The following is an 18203-nucleotide window of genomic DNA, read 5'->3' as shown; positions in this document are numbered from 1 at the left end:
GAAAATTAGGTTTGAGGTTTGTTTTGGGTCATGCTACAATCTAGGTAACTAAGGGAAACTGAGGCAGAAAATCACTGGAGCAATGGGAACAGACAGAAGAACCTTTCTTTATTATACAGGCCACCCTCCCTCACTTTTCCAGGCTGCTTTTGCACAGCCGCTCCCATGAGAGACTGCCCCTTTCAAGAAATGCCCGAGAGGGAGAAATTCCAACCAGAGGAGTGAGCAGAGAAGACCTGGCTTTGGAGACTCAGCCAAGGAGACTCAGGCTCCGGCCATGCAGCAACTCACTCCACACCTCTGAGCCTCTCCTGCCCCAGGACAGACGGCTGGTAACCACAGCTGGGAGATTAAGGCCCAGAAGAGCTTTGGCAAGCAGGACAAAATGTGGGTAGAAGAACAGGTGAAACATCTCTTTAGCCCCCAGAAGGCAAAAATAACAGCATTGGGAATTGGTTCAAAAAAATAACTGGTACCCTGGGGCCTTCTACCTTACTGCATTTAGCAGTGATGGTGTGGTTGTTCTGAAAATAATTTTTTCTTACATTTGCTATTTACTTAAAACAGAGGTTAATTTTTACAGCTATAATCAAGAAATCCATCTTTATGTAAAAGTCTTCTAAAGACGTATTTATTCTCTGCTCTAGACAAGGAGACTTCAGCATGAGATGGGGGTATAGTCAGATGGCTGCAGCAGGCCTGGCAGGGCAGCCCTATCAGAGGATGTTACATCCTGAAACATCAAAACTGTGATTCAGAGTCAGCAAGGAGAGTGGCTTGTGACCAAGAGTATTCCAGGTATGGAACCCAGCTGACCAAGTAGTAAAAGGAGCACTGTAGACAAGCCCTTCCCCATGTGGCCTCACCTGCCCTTGTGACTATCTCCATTGTCTCCATGGCCTGAGACTCTGGTCACACTAACCCTCACCTGGCCCTCTTGCTCTGGTGAGTGGCTGCTACTCATCCCTGCTTTCAGTCCACTGGCCCTCTTTCATCTCCTCTCCCATGACAAGCCGTGTGGGTGATGCCTTTTCCAGCATCCCCAGAGTACCACATCTCTGCCTCTACTTCAGCATGGATAACGTTGAGTTATCTATGTCTCATTAGACCATGCACTTCTAAAAGGTAAGTGCTATACCTTGTTATACCTTATTCATTTGTATCTCCAATGTCTAGAAAACAGTAGGCATATCATACATACTGAATAAATGGAAGAGTTAACATTGTGTTTGGAGGTAAGTAAAGCTAGACCAGAAGGAGTTGAGGGTTTATATGGGGAAGAATTAGATGAAAACTGTGACCCATGAAATGGACCCCAACCATACCCACAGCTTCAGCTGAGCGCAGTTGGAAGTGGTTTCATATACATGGGTGACTCTGGTGGCACCATGTGATCTGCCACCTGCCTGGTCACAGCTAATGAAACCAGGGGCAGAATCTTTTCCCATAAGGACAGCCTGTCAGTAGGCAGTCAGTGACCACTGAGGTGTCCTGGATTAACAGTGACAGTGGCAGAGACAGAGAACGGGGTAGTTAGTTACAGAGTAGAAGTGCAAACAGACAGCAAAAAGAAGTGAAGCTGAGTCACAGTAACAGCGATAACATATCGCTGCCTCTCATGAGATGACCAGACAATGTGGCTGCAAGCACTGCCCCTGGTCTAGGGAGACATCCTCGTTTTAATCTCCAGAGGTGAGATTGACACATTTCTTGCTCTTCCCGTAAAGCTGAGTTATTCAGCTTTTCTTGGACTCCTGGGAGGACCAGCCACATAGCTACTGTCTTCTTCATTTCCACATATAGCTACACAATAGCTTTTCCCCTTCAAAACTTAAGCCAATGTGAGACTTGAATATTGCCACCACAAGTGAGTAACTTATACAGATTGATCAAGTGGGGGTCAGATTGTAGAGATTCTTGAATGTTAGGTTCAGAAAGATGGATGTGACCTTGTGGACAACAGGGAAAGTCTGGGGAGTATAATTTATTTGGGTCTGGAAATATGGAACTGATATTTCACTTATCCTGGGCTTCATGTGTCCCCTAATGTGTGTTTTGCCCTCTCCATCTTAAATTCTATGTTATCTGCTGGAAAAGATAGGTAGGAAAGGAGGGTTCAGTAGTTCCAGTCTTCTTTCTTTTCCTTTTCCTTGTTTTCTTTCTTCCCATTCTCCCTCTGTCCCTTCCTTCCTTTCATCAGTTAATATTATACTATCTTCCCTTAAACAGTGAGCCTTACTCTGAATATAGTTTTTAAAAAGCCCTTTTATTGTATTTAGCACATTTCACAAGTCTTTAAGAGTTAGCTTTCTTGATATTATTCTTTTAATCTCATTATAATCTTTCCATTTGCCTTCCGTTGCTGATATTCCTTGTACTTATTGATACATTCTTTGTAGATATGAACTTATTGAGCTCCCTGTGTGGACATACAGTTCTCTTGAGATGTATCTTCATATTCATTCCACAGGAGAGAGTTATGTATGAACAACTAAACCTTTCAAAAATGTTTATCACTCCTGAGCTATATTCCTCTTAAGAGTCTCAGAAATAGAATTATGCCCATCTTTTACCTGAACTGTTCAGATTCTACTTTTCTCAGTCTAACATACCTATCTGACAAGCCCTGTGTTTCCTTTCCTATCTGAATTCTAAGACATAATTAGTTCAGCTAAGGCTCCAGTCACTTTTCTTATCACTTAATTCTCTTTTGTTAAGAAGAATTAACTCCAGTTTATTTCATATATTTTTTCACTTTCAGAGATAAAGTTAAGAGTTTTCTCAACATCATTACCCGTTGGGAGACAGAAATCAAAACCCTAATGAAATACCACTTCACACCCTCAGGATGGCTATATTAAAAAGCCGGATGGTAATAAAGGTTAGAGAGGATGTGAAGAAGCTGGAATGCATATACATTGCTGATGGGAATGTAAAATGGTATAGACACTTTGGAATGGAGTTGACAGCTCCTCAAAAAGTTAAACATGGAGTCAACATAGGACCCAGCCATTCTCCTCCCAGGTATATGCCCAAGAGAACTGGAGACATGTGTTCCTGCCAAGACTTGTACACAAATGTTCATAGCAACATGATTCATAGTAGCCCCAAACTGGAAATAATCCAAATGCCCACCAAATGATGAATGGATAACCAACATGTAGTATATATAGATGAATATATAAATAATAGATGGTATAATGGAATATTACTTAGCCATAAAAAAGTAATGAAGTACTGACACATGCTAAAAAATGCACGAATCTTGAAAACAATATGTTAAGTGAAAGAAGCCAGATGCAAAAGACCACATATTATATGATTCCATGATTCCAGTTTATATAAAATATCCAGAACAGGCAAATTCATACAGACAGAAAGTAGACTAGTGGTTGTCAGGGACTAAGAGGAAGGGGAAATGGAGAGTGACTGCTAATGGGTATGGGGGTTTGTTCTTGGGGTGATGAAAATGTTCTGGAACTAGATAGTGGCAATGATTGCACAACCTTGTGAATATATTAAAAACCACTGAATTATAGAAAATGAAAACCGTAAGAATCTTAAAAAACCATTTGCTGTTAGAAGAAATAGTTCTTCCAGATGTCAAGATTATTAAGCTTTCCTATCACGTTTCCTATCACCATGTGCCTTGACCCCTTATAAATTTTGAAAGCCACAATATGAAAATATTTCATAATATGAAAATATCGTATCATATAAAAATTGTAAATTTTTATTCTTCTAGCTGGATTTTCTACAGTATATCACAACAAGAAAATTTTGTTTTCCTCTTATCCTTGCCCAAATCTTTATCTTATTTTTATTCTTACATTTGTGGGATGTTATGTAGAAAGTACCTTTTTATATTCAGCATTTGTCTACTTGATCTGTTCCCTCAGAGCAAAGTGTAATAATTCAATATACTCAATATGCTCTTGCTCTCTTCAGTCATGAGACCCACCATATTTACTCTCTTGTAGCTTAAAGTCAGTTTGGCTTCCATTTCAAATTCTCTTTATTGGTTATAAAGATTAAAACCAAAGATGGCTGGTTAAAAGAGGTTTGCCTCTGGAAAATGGGAGGCATGGAGCAGTAGTCTGTTCCCTTTCATCAGAAGCTCCTCAGTTGATTTGTTATCCTGTAGATATCCTAATAACACATATCCCTGAGACTTGGAACATGACAGATGGGGGAATGGAACTTCATTAACAGAAATAGTGAAGAGGGAGAGAGCATAGAGAGAGAAAAGTAAAAGAATCCATATCAGAAATATGAGTTTGGGGAGGGGGTTGTTTAAGTCCACCCAGACTTCTTTGTTCCATTATGTTCACAAATATCTGTAGCCTCCCCTCATGCATATGCTACAGTTAGGTAGGTGAGTAAAGTACAGTTCTTGTCCTTTGTGATCTCGCTGGCTCATACAGGAGGTTAATGCTGCACACAGATTACTGGAGAACAGGACGGTTCGTGTGAGGTGCCTTAAGGTTATACAAAAAATGGTTGCACTGCAGGGATGGGCCAGATCATATCCTGGCTTGTAGGCAGGATCAGAGAGGACAGGGTGGCACTGAAGTGGAAAGGTGTTTTTTTTTAAAAAAATAATAAACTAGAGGGAAGGGAAGGATACTCCAGGCAGAAAAATAATATAGAAAAGGTATAGAAGCAAGAAAGTATATGACGTGTCTCTCAGAGGGCAAGAAAATACATCTATTCAGCTGGAGCACAAAATCTGCATAAAAACATCATTGAAACCAGAGCTGGGGAGGCAAGGTGGCACGACTGCAGAAGCTGATGAATGTCATCCTGAAGACACCGGAGAATCATGGAAGTTCTTGAGCTGGGTGGTCATATGACCAAAGTAGTGTTTTAAAGATAAACAGCAGTGAAGAGCAGGATGGCAGGGAAGGAAGGAAAGGCCAAAAACTGGAACCCAACTAGGATGGTCACAATGTGAATAGAAAAAAGGGGAAAGATAGAAAGAAGAAAGTAAAGGAAGGAGAAATTAAATGGACTAAATAATTCTCCTCATTTCCACTTTGGTTATGGACAGATTCTGATCTTAAGACTTTCTGGGTATCTGCTGTGATCCATGCTATGTATGTAGGGACACCAGTGGATCTGATATTTGGAGGGGGCAGATAGATGTGAAGTGGGTAATTCAAAAGCCTTTTCATTCAAATTTGAAAAGGGTTCTGTGCATCTGCCATCTTCCTAGTGCTGTTTGTTCTAGCCAGTACTGAAATGAGTCTCTCATCTGAATTGACAGCTTTTCACAGTAGGTATAAAGGACCCCCAAGCTCACAAGGCTGCAGAGAAAGGCTCCCCACTATCAAGACTTCACAGTGTAGGATTCATAAAGTGGATAATCACGTCTGAAACATCAGCTCAGGAATGAGGCTAGGGGCCTACTTCTGTTGCAGCAAGCTAGAGGAACATGTGCTATAGTGTCAGAGAAATCTCTAGGGAGGATGTGCATTAATATGCCTCTTCTTGACCCCCCACAGAAGCAGCTCTCACCCTGGGAAGAGCATCTGCCTTGTGAGGAAGTGATGCCAAGAAGGGCTCTTCCATGGCAGGGACCCCAGGGTGAGGGACAGGACACCACAAAGAGGGCATTGAAACAGAGCAGATTTTCATTCTAATGCAGGGGTCCTCACAGCAAATCTGGGCTGTAAAACAGATGAAAATCAGATTTCCTCTGATTATAGCATCCCTGCCTCTGTGTGAATGGGGGTATGTGGGTGTGTGGTATGTGCCCCAGCACACTTTTTGCTCTCTACAGACCCCAGCCGGCTCATTTGCAGGTCTGAGGCCAGATGCAAGAAGTCAGCTCAGAAAATAAGAAACTCACTTGCTTTGTGACCCACCCATAGTTATCAGCCCTTCCCATAGGTGGACTTCCCAAGCCATTCAAGCTTCACGAATATGCGGATAGGTATTCACACATGCAATGTACATTTCACATGAATACATGCCTTTGCCTTATTTGGACTGAAAGAACACAGATTCCAGAACTGGAGCATGAAGATGAGTACTTGGAAGCACAGTGTACAGGAGCTGACTTCCCCTGTCCAGATGCTCTACCCTGTAGCTGCAGTTCTTTGGATATTCAGGTTTCGAAGGAGATAATCCTAGCTGTGCTTCGCCACTTGCCACTGTGGTCAAGCATTGCTGAGAACAGAGGCTGCTCTCCCTTCAATGTGAAATTGGTCATATAGGGGAGTCTGGGTGGATTTGGGGAAGAGGGCTCCGGGGTGATACCCTACCTTGGCAGGCACCCTGAATTCCCCATATTCTTTCAGCAGTTCCTGAGTCTCCTCTGTGGTCTCTCCAGTGGAGGTATGTGTTGAGAGGTAATATTCACCTGTTTCTTGGATCCAGTCCAGTGCCTGCAGGAGAAAACAACCACCCAGCCACCCAAAGTCAGCCATCAGCAGGAAAACAATCAATGCTACAATGAAGGTTTGTGGTTTAGGACAGTGGGACAGATGCAGAAAAATGCCAGCGTAATTCAATTAGTATGTAGTTTGGAAGTTGATTCTATGAATGAGTCTGCCCCTGTTAAACTTGGAACATCCCACTAGCAAAGAGTGTCTTATCCATTAGCCTGGGGACTCTTCTAGGCCAAATCCAGCATCACCCATGAATTAGGGGCAATCTGCTCCCAGCATCTCCAAACTCTGAATAGAATGTGTGGTAAAGGCTGAATGACTGGTAAGTGACAGTCTGTTCTCTTTCCTCTCTTCAGCTCCACTTCCCATTTCTACTTTGCCTGCTGCTTTGACCGTCTTCTGGACTGTCCCAAGCCCTGGCCTTCTGGGCCTCTGTTTAGTCCTAGAACTGAGGCCAATGAGGAAAAGCTCTGGACATACCTGCTTAGCGCTGCGCTCAAATACCACATATTGCTGGCACTGGTCTAACCGCCGCTTCTTCAAGGTCCAGAAGTGCAGGACGCGATTCTCCCTCTGTAAGAGCTCACTCAGGATGGCTGTAGGGCGGAGGAGATGAGTACCAGTTCAGGAAGGACCTTAACAAATCGGACTAGCCCCTTTGGCCACACACCCCAGGTGCCAGATAACTGTGAGCTGAAAGCAGCTCCCCATGGGACTAATCTGGCATCAGAAGCAAGGGAGCAAAGGCTTGGTCCAGAGAGAATTTCCCAGAGGGGAACAAGACTGGGGAGACCGAGGTGAGAGCCTGTTGATGAGGTTCCATCAGGTAAGGGAGGATGTCCCCAGAATGACTTAAAAGTGACGCTGGTTTTCTTCATACCAAATCTAGTTTTGATGGTAAGAGACCTTGGGAAGTGTCAGTCCTTAAAATAACAACTAAATCAGCCCCTGGAACCGACTGGACTTGCCAGGAATCCCAGCCATCCTTGACTTCTAGGAGAGAGCAAGAGAGGAATGATGGCCCAAGGACTGGCGTAACTACATGGATAACACATGCCATGAGTCACACTCCCTGTCCTGTGCAGGAGTGGGGCACGTAGCACATTAACAGCAGAGTGTTGGTTTTAAAACTTCTAAACAGTGGTCATAGGGAAGCTGTGTTGGAATCATGCCTACTTGGAATCATGTTTCTAGGTCCCCAACTTCCATGTTGCTTTGGATCTGATCATAAGATAAGTTGAAAGCTGTTCTCATGTCACTCCTACTCATTTAAGTGAGATGACACACACAAGGCATGTAGCACCATGGCTGGCCATGGTAGGTGTTCATCCATGTCACTTTCCCCCTGCCTTCTCCTGTTCTTCCAGGAACAGCTGGCTAGATGGATAGATTTCCAAAGTATTTTAGTAGTATGCTCTATGCTCAAAGCAATCAAATTTGTTTTGTGTTATGTCTGATTCCTGTTTCCTGCTAAGTATATTAGATACTAATAAAATACACAATAATGATATGAAAAATTACTATTTATTAAGCATTCAGTCTGTGGCAGGCACATATTTTCATAATAAGCCATGGTGCGTGCACCATTATTATCTCCATTTTACAGATGAAGGAAGTGAGGCTTCAGAGGATAAGGAACTTGCCCAGAGTCATTTAGATAGGACTGTTTGACTTCTGAGCCTGGGTCCTTAGCCACCTTGGTCCCCCAGGGTTACAGGGGCTGTGAAGCACAAGTTACTCTGTTATACAAAGGGCACTTGTAAACATATATGACACAAGCAGGAGTTTGAAATGCCCTTGTGCACTTGACCTTGCCCCTTGTACCTCTGCATCTTTACTATAAGTTCTCCTGGGTAACTGCTCCCCCTTCAACAGAGGCCCCAGCCTTTGTACCGGTAGAGCGGACAAGAACCCACCCTGCAGTGAAGGAGCCAAGCCAGCCAGACTTGCGGCCCGAAGCAGAACTGCACTGCGGAGCCCAGCCGACGCAGCTGATGCCCAGCCAAACACCCAGTCACTTGAACAGCTGTATACCAGTGAATGTTTTGGTTGTTATGCAGTAAAAATTGTTCCTGTAACAAAAACTTAAAGTAGTGCTGGCTTTGGGTCAAGAATCTCATATAGGAGAGATTGTAGGTGGAGTCTACCTACCATCTTCTTCTACCCGCTCAGGTGGAAGCTTCAGCTGGGCTGAGAAGTGAGAACCAGCGCCTGTTCACCCTGTCTCATAGTCAGAGCTCTGTTCATTGCAGCTCCCTCTGTGGTAGCTGAGAGAATCAACCCACATCAGGCAAAAGTCCTAAAGAGATTCAAGTTTCCTTTTCCCCACTTGTTTAAAGCTTGCAACAATGAGGCCCCAAGAAGATGTAGCACAGCCTGCTCACTCTGGGTGCCTGCCACTCTTAGCCCTGAGGTGTAGGTGGCGTGTGCGCTCTCTCAGCAGGCAGCTGGCTTCACCCAGGCTGCCACCTGCATTTGAAAAAGTCAGAACATATGCTGTGAAATGTGCAGGAAGGGGCAGGTGACATAACGCCAGCCACCTGCAGGGTCCCTCGACACAAACAGGGTGGCACATCTGGAAAAGGAAGCCTGCTTACCTCTTCTCTGTAGGGGACTTTGATTCCTAAGTTTAATTCTTCCCAGTGGCGTCTGATCTCCCCCACTCTGGAGCTGAGCAGGGAGGGAGGTCCTTCCAGAAGCAGATCAGCACGTACCTCCCACTGTCCGCTCTGCAGCTCTCCAAGCCCGTCCCCACCACTCATTCCAGCTCAGGATCAGATCCCTCCCTACCCTTGGTCTATAAGGCTATACTTCTTGTCTGTGTCAAGATGACATTTGTTCAATTATTCACCCACTCAAAGGCTAATTTCTACATGGTCCAGAGGAAGCAATTTCACCTGTATAATTGAAGCTTAATGTTTTCAGGTAATAAGCAATTTTGAAAGGTTACTGATTTTTTTTCATGCAATTATAGACTTCATAGAAATCAGAGAGATACTAATGATTATCTAGGCCAGTACCTAACTAAATTCTCCATGCACACAAATCACCTGGTTGGGGTGGCATGGGGGGCACTCCTGCCAAAATGCAGGTTCTGACTCAGTGGGTTTAGGTGAGAGCCTGTGTTTTCTTATAAGCTTCAACTGATGTCAATGCTGCTGATCTGGGGACCATATTTTGAGTAGCAAGAGTCTCAACACCTTCCATTTAAAATAAGAGAATTTAAGCAATAAATATTCAAGCCAGGATTAGAACTGGTTTTATGATTCTCAGTCCATGTCCTGTTCCCAGGCTGTAAGATACACTAATCTTGTGCTGTTCAATGTGAGCCACATTTGGCTATTTATAGTTCAACTGATTGATATGAAATAGAAGTAAAAATTTAGTCCCTCAGATGCACTAGCCACATTTCAAGTGCTCAGTAGCTACATGTGACCAGTGGCTACTACATTGCATAGCATAGATACAGACCATTTCTGTTCCTTCAGAAAATCCTATCAGACAGCACTGCTCTAGACTAAGGTAAATGAAAGAGCTCTGGGGAAGTTTTATCCTCACTTTTCCATCCCAAATTTCAATGCATGTTAAAAAATTTCTGAGGGCGGAGCCAACATGGTGGCATGAGTAGGACAGTGGGAATCCCCTCCCAAAAACATATATATTTTTGAAAATACAACAAATACAACTAATCCTAAAAGAGAGAACAGAAGACACAGGACAACAGCCTGACTACATCCACACGTGTGAGAGCCCAGCACCTGGTGAAAGGGGTAAGATACAACCCCCGGCCCGGTGGGACCTGAGAACATCTCCCCACAGCTCCCAGCGGGAGGGAGAGGGAGCCCAGGACTGCTAAACACCCAGCCCCAGCCACCCGCAACAGAGCGCAGACACAGTGCATGCGTGGAGGGCTGGAAACTAGGGAAAAAGGGCAGCAAGACCTCTGAGCGGGTGCTGAAGCTGATACCCCTGTGACAAAGAAAAGCAAGTGCTTTTTGAAAGTCTTAAAGGGACAGGGATTTAACAGCTAGACGGAAACATCACAGGTCACAGCCCAGTGGCTGGAAATTATAGGGAAAATCGGGTGCACTAACCCTCTGGGCAACAGCTCTGAGACCTCTCATGGAGGTAAAGAGCCAAACAGCCCCCCTGTCCATTACCCCTCCGGGCGCTGCGAAAGCAGAGAAACAGCCTAAGGCAAACCACGCCCACAGAAAGGAAAATGCCTACACTTCGGCCGGGCAAGACACAAAGACCCAGCCTACACGCAATTACCCAACACAAGCCACTAGGGGTCGCAGTTGTCCCAGTAAAGAAAGGCCAGTAGCAAGTGAAAAGTTTGGCCCTCCCAGCTGACAGTCAATAGCACCTGTCAACATGAAAAGGAAAAAAAATATGATCCAGACAAGACTAACCCAGACAGCTTCGGCATCTGCTACATCTTCCCCTGAGAAGGAACCTGGGGAGATAGATTTAACCAGTCTTCCTGAAAAAGAATTCAAAACAAAAGTCATAACCATGCTGATGGACTTGCAGAGAAATATGCAAGAACTAAGGAAGGAGAATACAGAAATAAAACAAGCTCTGGAAGGACTTCAAAACAGAATGGACGAGATGCAAGAGACCATTAATGGACTAGAAAACAGAGAACAGGAACGCAGAGAAGCTGATGCAGAGAGAGATAAAAGGATCTCCAGGAATGAAAGAATTCTAAGAGAGCTGAGTGACCAATCTAAATGGAACAATATACGCATTATAGGGGTACCAGAAGAAGAAGAGAGACAAAAAGGGATAGAAAGTGTCTTTGAAGAAATAATTGCCGAAAACTTCCCCAAAGTAGGGGAAGAAATGGCCTCTCAGACCACAGAGGTACACAGAACTCCCATGACAAGGGATCCAAGGAGGGCAACACCAAGACACATAATAATTAAAATGGCAAAGATCAAAGACAAGGACAAAGTATTAAAGGCAGCCAGAGAGAAAAAAAAGGTTACCTACAAAGGAAAACCCATCAGGCTATCATCAGACTTCTCAACAGAAACCCTACAGGCCAGAAGAGAATGGCATGATATACTTAATGCAATGAAACAGAAGGGCCTCGAACCAAGACTACTGTATCCAGCACGGATATCATTTAAATATGAAGGAGGGATTAAACAATTCCCAGACAAGCAAAAGTTGAGGGAATTTGCCTCCCACAAACCACCTCTTCAGGGCATCCTACAGGACTGCTCTAGATGGGAGCACTCCTAGAAAGAGCACAGCACAAAACACCCAACATATGAAGAATCGAGGAGGAGGAACAAGAAGGGAGAGAAGAAAAGAATCTCCAGACAGTGTATATAACAGCTCAACGAGCGAGTTAAGTTACACAGTAAGATAGTAAAGAAGCTAAACCTGAACCTTTGTTAACCACAAACTTAAAGCCTGCAATGGCAATAAGTTCATACCTTTCAATAATCACCCTAAATGTAAATGGACTGAATGCACCAATAAAAAGACACAGAGTAATAGAATGGATAAAAAAGCAAGATCCATCCATATGCTGCTTACAAGAGACTCACCTCAAACCCAAAGACATGCACAGACTAAAAGTCAAGGGATGGAAAAAAGATATTTCATGCAAACAACAGAGAGAAGAAAGCAGGTGTTGCAATTCTGGTATCAGACAAAACAGACTTCAAAATAAAGAAAGTAACAAAAGACAAAGGAGGACATTACATAATGATAAAGGGCTCAGTCCAACAAGAGGATATAACCATTATAAATATATATGCACCCAATACAGGAGCACCAACATACCTGAAACAAATACTAACAGAATTAAAGGAGGAAATAGAATGCAATGCATTCATTCTAGGAGACTTCAACACACCATTCACTCCAAAGGACAGATCCACCAGACAGAAAATAAGTAAGGACACAGAGGCACTGAACAACACACTAGAACAGATGGACCTAATAGACATCTACAGAACTCTACATCCAAAAGCAACAGAATACACATTCTTCTCAAGTGCACATGGAACATTCTCCAGAATAGACCACATACTAGGCCACAAAAAGAGCCTCAGTAAATTCCAAAAGATTGAAACCCTACCAACCAACTTTTCAGACCACAAAGGCATTAAACTAGAAATAAACTGTTCAAAGAAAGCAAAAAGGCTCATAAACACATGGAGGCTAAACAACACGCTCCTAAATAATCAATGGATCAATGACCAAATCAAAATGGAGATCCAGCAATATATGGAAACAAACGACAACAGCAACACAAAGCCCCAACTACTGTGGGATACAGCAAAAGCAGTCTTAAGAGGAAAGTATATAGCAATCCAGGCATATTTAAAGAAAGAAGAACAATCCCAAATGAATGGTCTAATGTCACAATTATCGAAATTGGAAAAAGAAGAACAAATGAGGCCTAAGGTCAGCAGAAGGAGGGACATAATAAAGATCAGAGAAGAAATAAATAAAATTGAGAAGAATAAAACAATAGCAAAAATCAATGAAACCAAGAGCTGGTTATTTGAGAAAATAAACAAAATAGATAAGCCTCTAGCCAGACTTATTAAGAGGAAAAGAGAGTCAACACAAATCAACAGAATCAGAAATGAGAAAGGAAAAATCACGACGGACCCCACAGAAATACAAAGAATTATCAGAGAGTACTATGAAAACCTATATGCTAACAAGCTGGGAAACCTAGGAGAAATGGACAACTTCCTAGAAAAATACAACCTTCCAAGACTGACCCAGAAAGAAACAGAAAATCTAAACAGACCAATTACCAGCAACGAAATTGAAGCGGTAATCAAAAACTACCAAAGAACAAAATCCCCCGGGCCAGATGGATTTACCTCGGAATTTTATCAGACATACAGGGAAGACATAATACCCATTCTCCTTAAAGTTTTCCAAAAAATAGAAGAGGAGGGGATACTCCCAAACTCATCCTATGAAGCTAACATCACCCTAATACCAAAACCAGGCAAAGACCCCACCAAAAAAGAAAACTACAGACCAATATCCCTGATAAACGTAGATGCAAAAATACTCAACAAAATATTAGCAAAACGAACTCAAAAATACATCAAAAGGATCATACACCATGACCAAGTGGGATTCATCCCAGGGATGCAAGGATGGTACAACATTCGAAAGTCCATCAACATCATCCACCACATCAACAAAAAGAAAGACAAAAACCACATGATCATCTCCATAGATGCTGAAAAAGCATTTGACAAAGTTCAACATCCATTCATGATAAAAACTCTCAGCAAAATGGGAATAGAGGGCAAGTACCTCAACATAATAAAGGCCGTCTATGAAAAACCCACAGCCAACATTATATTGAACAGTGAGAAGCTGAAAGCTTTTCCTCTGAGATCAGGAACTAGACAGGGATGCCCACTCTCCTCACTGTTATTTAACATAGTACTGGAGGTCCTAGCCACGGCAATCAGACAGAACAAAAAAATACAAGGAATCCAGATTGGAAAAGAAGAAGTTAAACTGTCACTATTTGCAGATGACATGATACTGTGCATAAAAAACCCTAAAGACTCCACTCCAAAACTACTAGAACTGATATCGGAAAACAGCAAAGTTGCAGGATACAAAATCAACACACAGAAATCTGTGGCTTTCCTATACACTAACAATGAATCAACAGAAAGAGAAATCAGGAAAACAACTCCATTCACAATTGCATCAAAAAAAATATAATACCTAGGAATAAACCTAACCAAGGAAGTGAAAGACTTATACTCTGAAAACTACAAGTCACTCTTAAGAGAAATTAAAGGGGACACTAACAGATGGAAACTCATCCCATGCTTGTGGCTAGGAAGAATTAATATCATCAAAATGGCCAACCTGCCCAAAGCAATATACAGATTTGATGCAATCCCTATAAAACTACCAGCAACATTCTTCAATGAACTGGAACAAATAATTCAAAAAATTCATATGGAAACAACAAAGACCCCGAATAGCCAAAGTAATCCTGACAAAGAAGAATAAAGTAGGGGGGATCTCACTCCCCAACTTCAAGCTCTACTATAAAGCCATAGTAATCAAGACAATTTGGTACTGGCACAAGAACAGAGCCACAGACCAATGGAACAGACTAGAGAATACAGACATTAACCCAGACATATATGGTCAATTAATATTTGATAAAGGAGCCATGGACATACAATGGTGAAATGACAGTCTCTTCAACAGATGGTGCTGGCAAAACTGGACAGCTACATGTAGGAGAATGAAATTGGACCATTGTCTAACCCCATATACAAAAGTAAACTCAAAATGGATCAAAGACCTGAATGTAAGTCATGAAACCATTAAACTCTTGGAAAAAAACATAGGCAAAAACCTCTTAGACATAAACATGAGTGACCTCTTCTTGAACATATCGCCCCGGGCAAGGAAAACAACAGCAAAAATGAACAAGTGGGACTATATTAAGCTGAAAAGCTTCTGTACAGCAAAAGACACCATCAATAGAACAAAAAGGAACCCTACAGTATGGGAGAATATATTTGAAAATGACACATCCGATAAAGGCTTGTCGTCCAGAATATATAAAGAGCTCACACGCCTCAACAAACAAAAAACAAATAACCCAATTAAAAAATGGGCAGAGGAACTGAACAAACAGTTCTCCAAAACAGAAATACAGATGGTCAACAGACACATGAAAAGATGCTCCACATCACTAATTATCAGAGAAATGCAAATTAAAACTACAATGAGGTATCACCTCACACCAGTAAGGATGGCTGCTATCCAAAAGACAAACAACAACAAATGTTGGCGAGGCTGTGGAGAAAGGGGAACCCTCCTACACTGCTGGTGGGAATGTAAGTTAGTTCAACCATTGTGGAAAGCAGTAAGGAGGTACATCAAAATGCTCAAAACAGACATACCATTTGACCCAGGAATTGCACTCCTAGGAATTTACCCTAAGAATGCAGCAATCAAGTATGAGAAAGATCAGTGCACCCCTATGTGTATCGCAGCACTATTTACAATAGCCAAGAATTGGAAGCAACCTAAATGTCCATTAATAGATGAATGGATAAAGAAGATGTGGTACATATACACAATGGAATACTACTCAGCCATAAGATAAGGGCAAATCCAACCATTTGCAGCAACATGGATGGAGCTGGAGGGTATTATGCTCAGTGAAACAAGCCAAGCGGAGAAAGAGAAATACCAAATGACTTCACTCATCTGTGGAGTATAAGAACAAAGGAAAAATTGAGGGAACAAAACAGCAGCAGAATCACAGAACTCAAGAATGGACTAACAGGTACCAAAGGGAAAGGGACTGGGGAGGATGGGTGGGTAGGGAGGGATAAGCGGGGGGGAGAAAAAGGGGGGTATTAAGATTAGCATGCATGGGGGGTGGGAGAAAGGGGAGGGCTGTACAACACAGAGAAGGCAAGTAGTGATTCTACAACATTTTGCTACGCTGATGGATAGTGACTGTGAAGGGGTACATAGGGGGGACCTGGTATAGGGGAGAGCCTAGTAAACAAAATATTCGTCACGTAAGTGTAGATTAATGATAAAAAAAAAAAGCAGTTCCTGTGTAGTAACCTCCAATGAGTTCTACACAATGATATAAAGGGCATATAAAAGTGTAGACAAAGGGTCTGTTTGTGTTGATACAGAGGATCAAAGCCTAATTTGGCTACCCCGAAAATGAACTAAGATACGATATGAAAAAGAACTTCCAACATCAGCACTCTCTGGAAGACTCATGCCAGAAGATGATCATCAAAAAACCCCAACAAAGATCCACGCACTGCTACAGGTGTAGATGCACTCATCCCACCAGTTCCTGGACTTGCCATGGGAATGAAGAAGGAGATATCTAAGCTGGCCTGTGCATACAGTAAAACAACAAATTTGACTGGATCTATACTGTTGGAACTCAACCAAGAATTAGGAGAAGTGCAAATTGTAGCGCTCCAAAATCTTACAACTACAGACTATTTACTGTTAAAAGAACATATGGGATGTGAACATTCCCCAGGAATGGGTTGTTTTAATTTGTCTGATTTCTCTCAGACTGTTCAAGTTCAGTTGGACAATATCCACCATATCATAGATAAGTTTTCACAAATGCCTAAGGTGCCTAACTGGTTTTCTTGGTTTCACTGGAGATGGCTGGTAATTATAGGTCTGCTTTGGTTATGTAACTGTATTCCTATTATGTTAATGTGTGTGCGCAATTTAATTAGTAGTTTAAAACCTATACATGCTTAAGTTACTCTACAAGATATGTCAAAGAAATAATCAATCTTCCCATGTTTTCTTCCGCCTGCTACTTCTATAGCTTTTCTTCTTCCTTCCTAATTACAACCCTTAAATAGAATTCATGCCTCATATCGAATTTACCGAGTATCATAATTCTTCCAAGTGGTAAAGATACCTCAAGACAAATGCTGGGCATAGGAGCCACAGGGCATAAATCTGCAAAGAAGTAAAAAGCTAACCTTTTCAAACAATAAGGCTTCTCTCTCACTTACCAACTTTACATTTCCCTGTATGGCCCCGGAAGATGACTGGTTAGCCAGAGACGGGTAAGATTCCTCAAGGGAGGAACAACCTAAGACAGGCACAGTCGCAGGGGGGCCATCAGGTGAGAAAATGGGGATCAACAGAGGTGAGGCTTACAACCCCCCCCCACCGTTCTGAGAGAAATCTTCTGCATACGTGGATGTTTTATTGCCCTTGTCTAGCTTGGATTAACACATAGTCTACAGGCACACACCTGATCATCTACATTTGCTCTCTTACAACACTAAACTATGTTTTCTACCTTTATCTTGTATCTACCTACCACTTTAGCATTTTATTAAAAATAATAATAATAAAGAGAGAAGTGTGGTATCCACATATAAATCAAGTATAAAAATCAAATGAGTATTCATATTTGAACTGACTGTTTATAGTTCATAATGCATGAGCAAAACCGAAAGTTTCTGTGATGACTGCCCTTGTAATGTTCACCATGCAACTTATTCACTATGTAAGAATTTGTTCTCCATGTAAGAACTTGTTCGTTATGCTTCAGAAGATTGGAGACTGATGAAAATTAGGCTTGGGGTGGATTAATGATTGTGCATTGAGCATTGACCCCCGTATACAGAATTTTATTGTTGTTAACAACCATTTGATCAATAAATATGAGAGATGCCCTCACACACAAAAAAAATTTCCTACAGATTTTCACTGCTCACACCATCCCACATCCTGCTTTTTCCTGTCCAAGCAGAACGACCAGGAAACCTGAGGCTGCATGAGGACAAGGCCTGCAGCCTCTGGCACGTGCTGAAGTGGCTGGTGGCCAGCTGCCCTCAGGCTCACCTTTCACTTGCTGCTCGGGTCCCCGGGTGTGGCTGGCGGCACTGGGCATGCTGACATTGTTCCTGTGGATGTACTTGAGAAACACCTCGGCGTTCCGTCGTGCCAGGGTGCAGGCCTGGGAGAGACAGAGGAGTGAGACCCCCATCGGGGGCATGGCATCCAAGATGCCAGAGAAGCTGACAGAGTTTCTGGAGCTGGGGGTGAACAAGCCCTGGAGGCTACGTTTGGTTCACGGGTGCTGGAGTTCCAGTGCAGGAGGCTCACCCTTTTGTTGAGTATGGAACTACTCTCTGTGCCTCTCCCCTTTCCATCCCAGATAAAAATCAGAAATCAGCCATCCCTTCACGACCTCTGTGTTGATTCAGTATTACTGACATTCATGCTCAGGCTGGTTTTCCTCTGTCACTGGAATACCTCTCA

General features: G+C 42.6%; 1 protein-coding gene across 6 annotated transcripts in view; it reads right to left on the bottom strand.

Moving 5' to 3' along the window:
• LOC118922437 (kalirin) overlaps nucleotides 1-18203 on the bottom strand; it is a 483582-nt gene that overhangs the window by 61136 nt on the left and 404243 nt on the right. For all 6 annotated transcript variants that reach the window (XM_057503419.1, XM_057503422.1, XM_057503431.1 and 3 more), the window contains 3 exons: nucleotides 17784-17898; nucleotides 6873-6988; nucleotides 6267-6389 (listed from right to left, as the gene is read on the bottom strand). In XM_057503419.1, coding sequence (XP_057359402.1) covers nucleotides 6267-6389; nucleotides 6873-6988; nucleotides 17784-17898 — 354 coding nt within the window. The remainder of the gene's footprint in view (nucleotides 1-6266; nucleotides 6390-6872; nucleotides 6989-17783; nucleotides 17899-18203) is intronic.

This window comes from Manis pentadactyla, chromosome 1 (assembly GCF_030020395.1).
Source record: "Manis pentadactyla isolate mManPen7 chromosome 1, mManPen7.hap1, whole genome shotgun sequence".
Classification (NCBI taxonomy): Eukaryota; Metazoa; Chordata; class Mammalia; order Pholidota; family Manidae; genus Manis; species Manis pentadactyla.
Note: the sequence above shows the minus strand (reverse complement) of the source record. Positions and strands in the feature narration are given on the sequence as shown.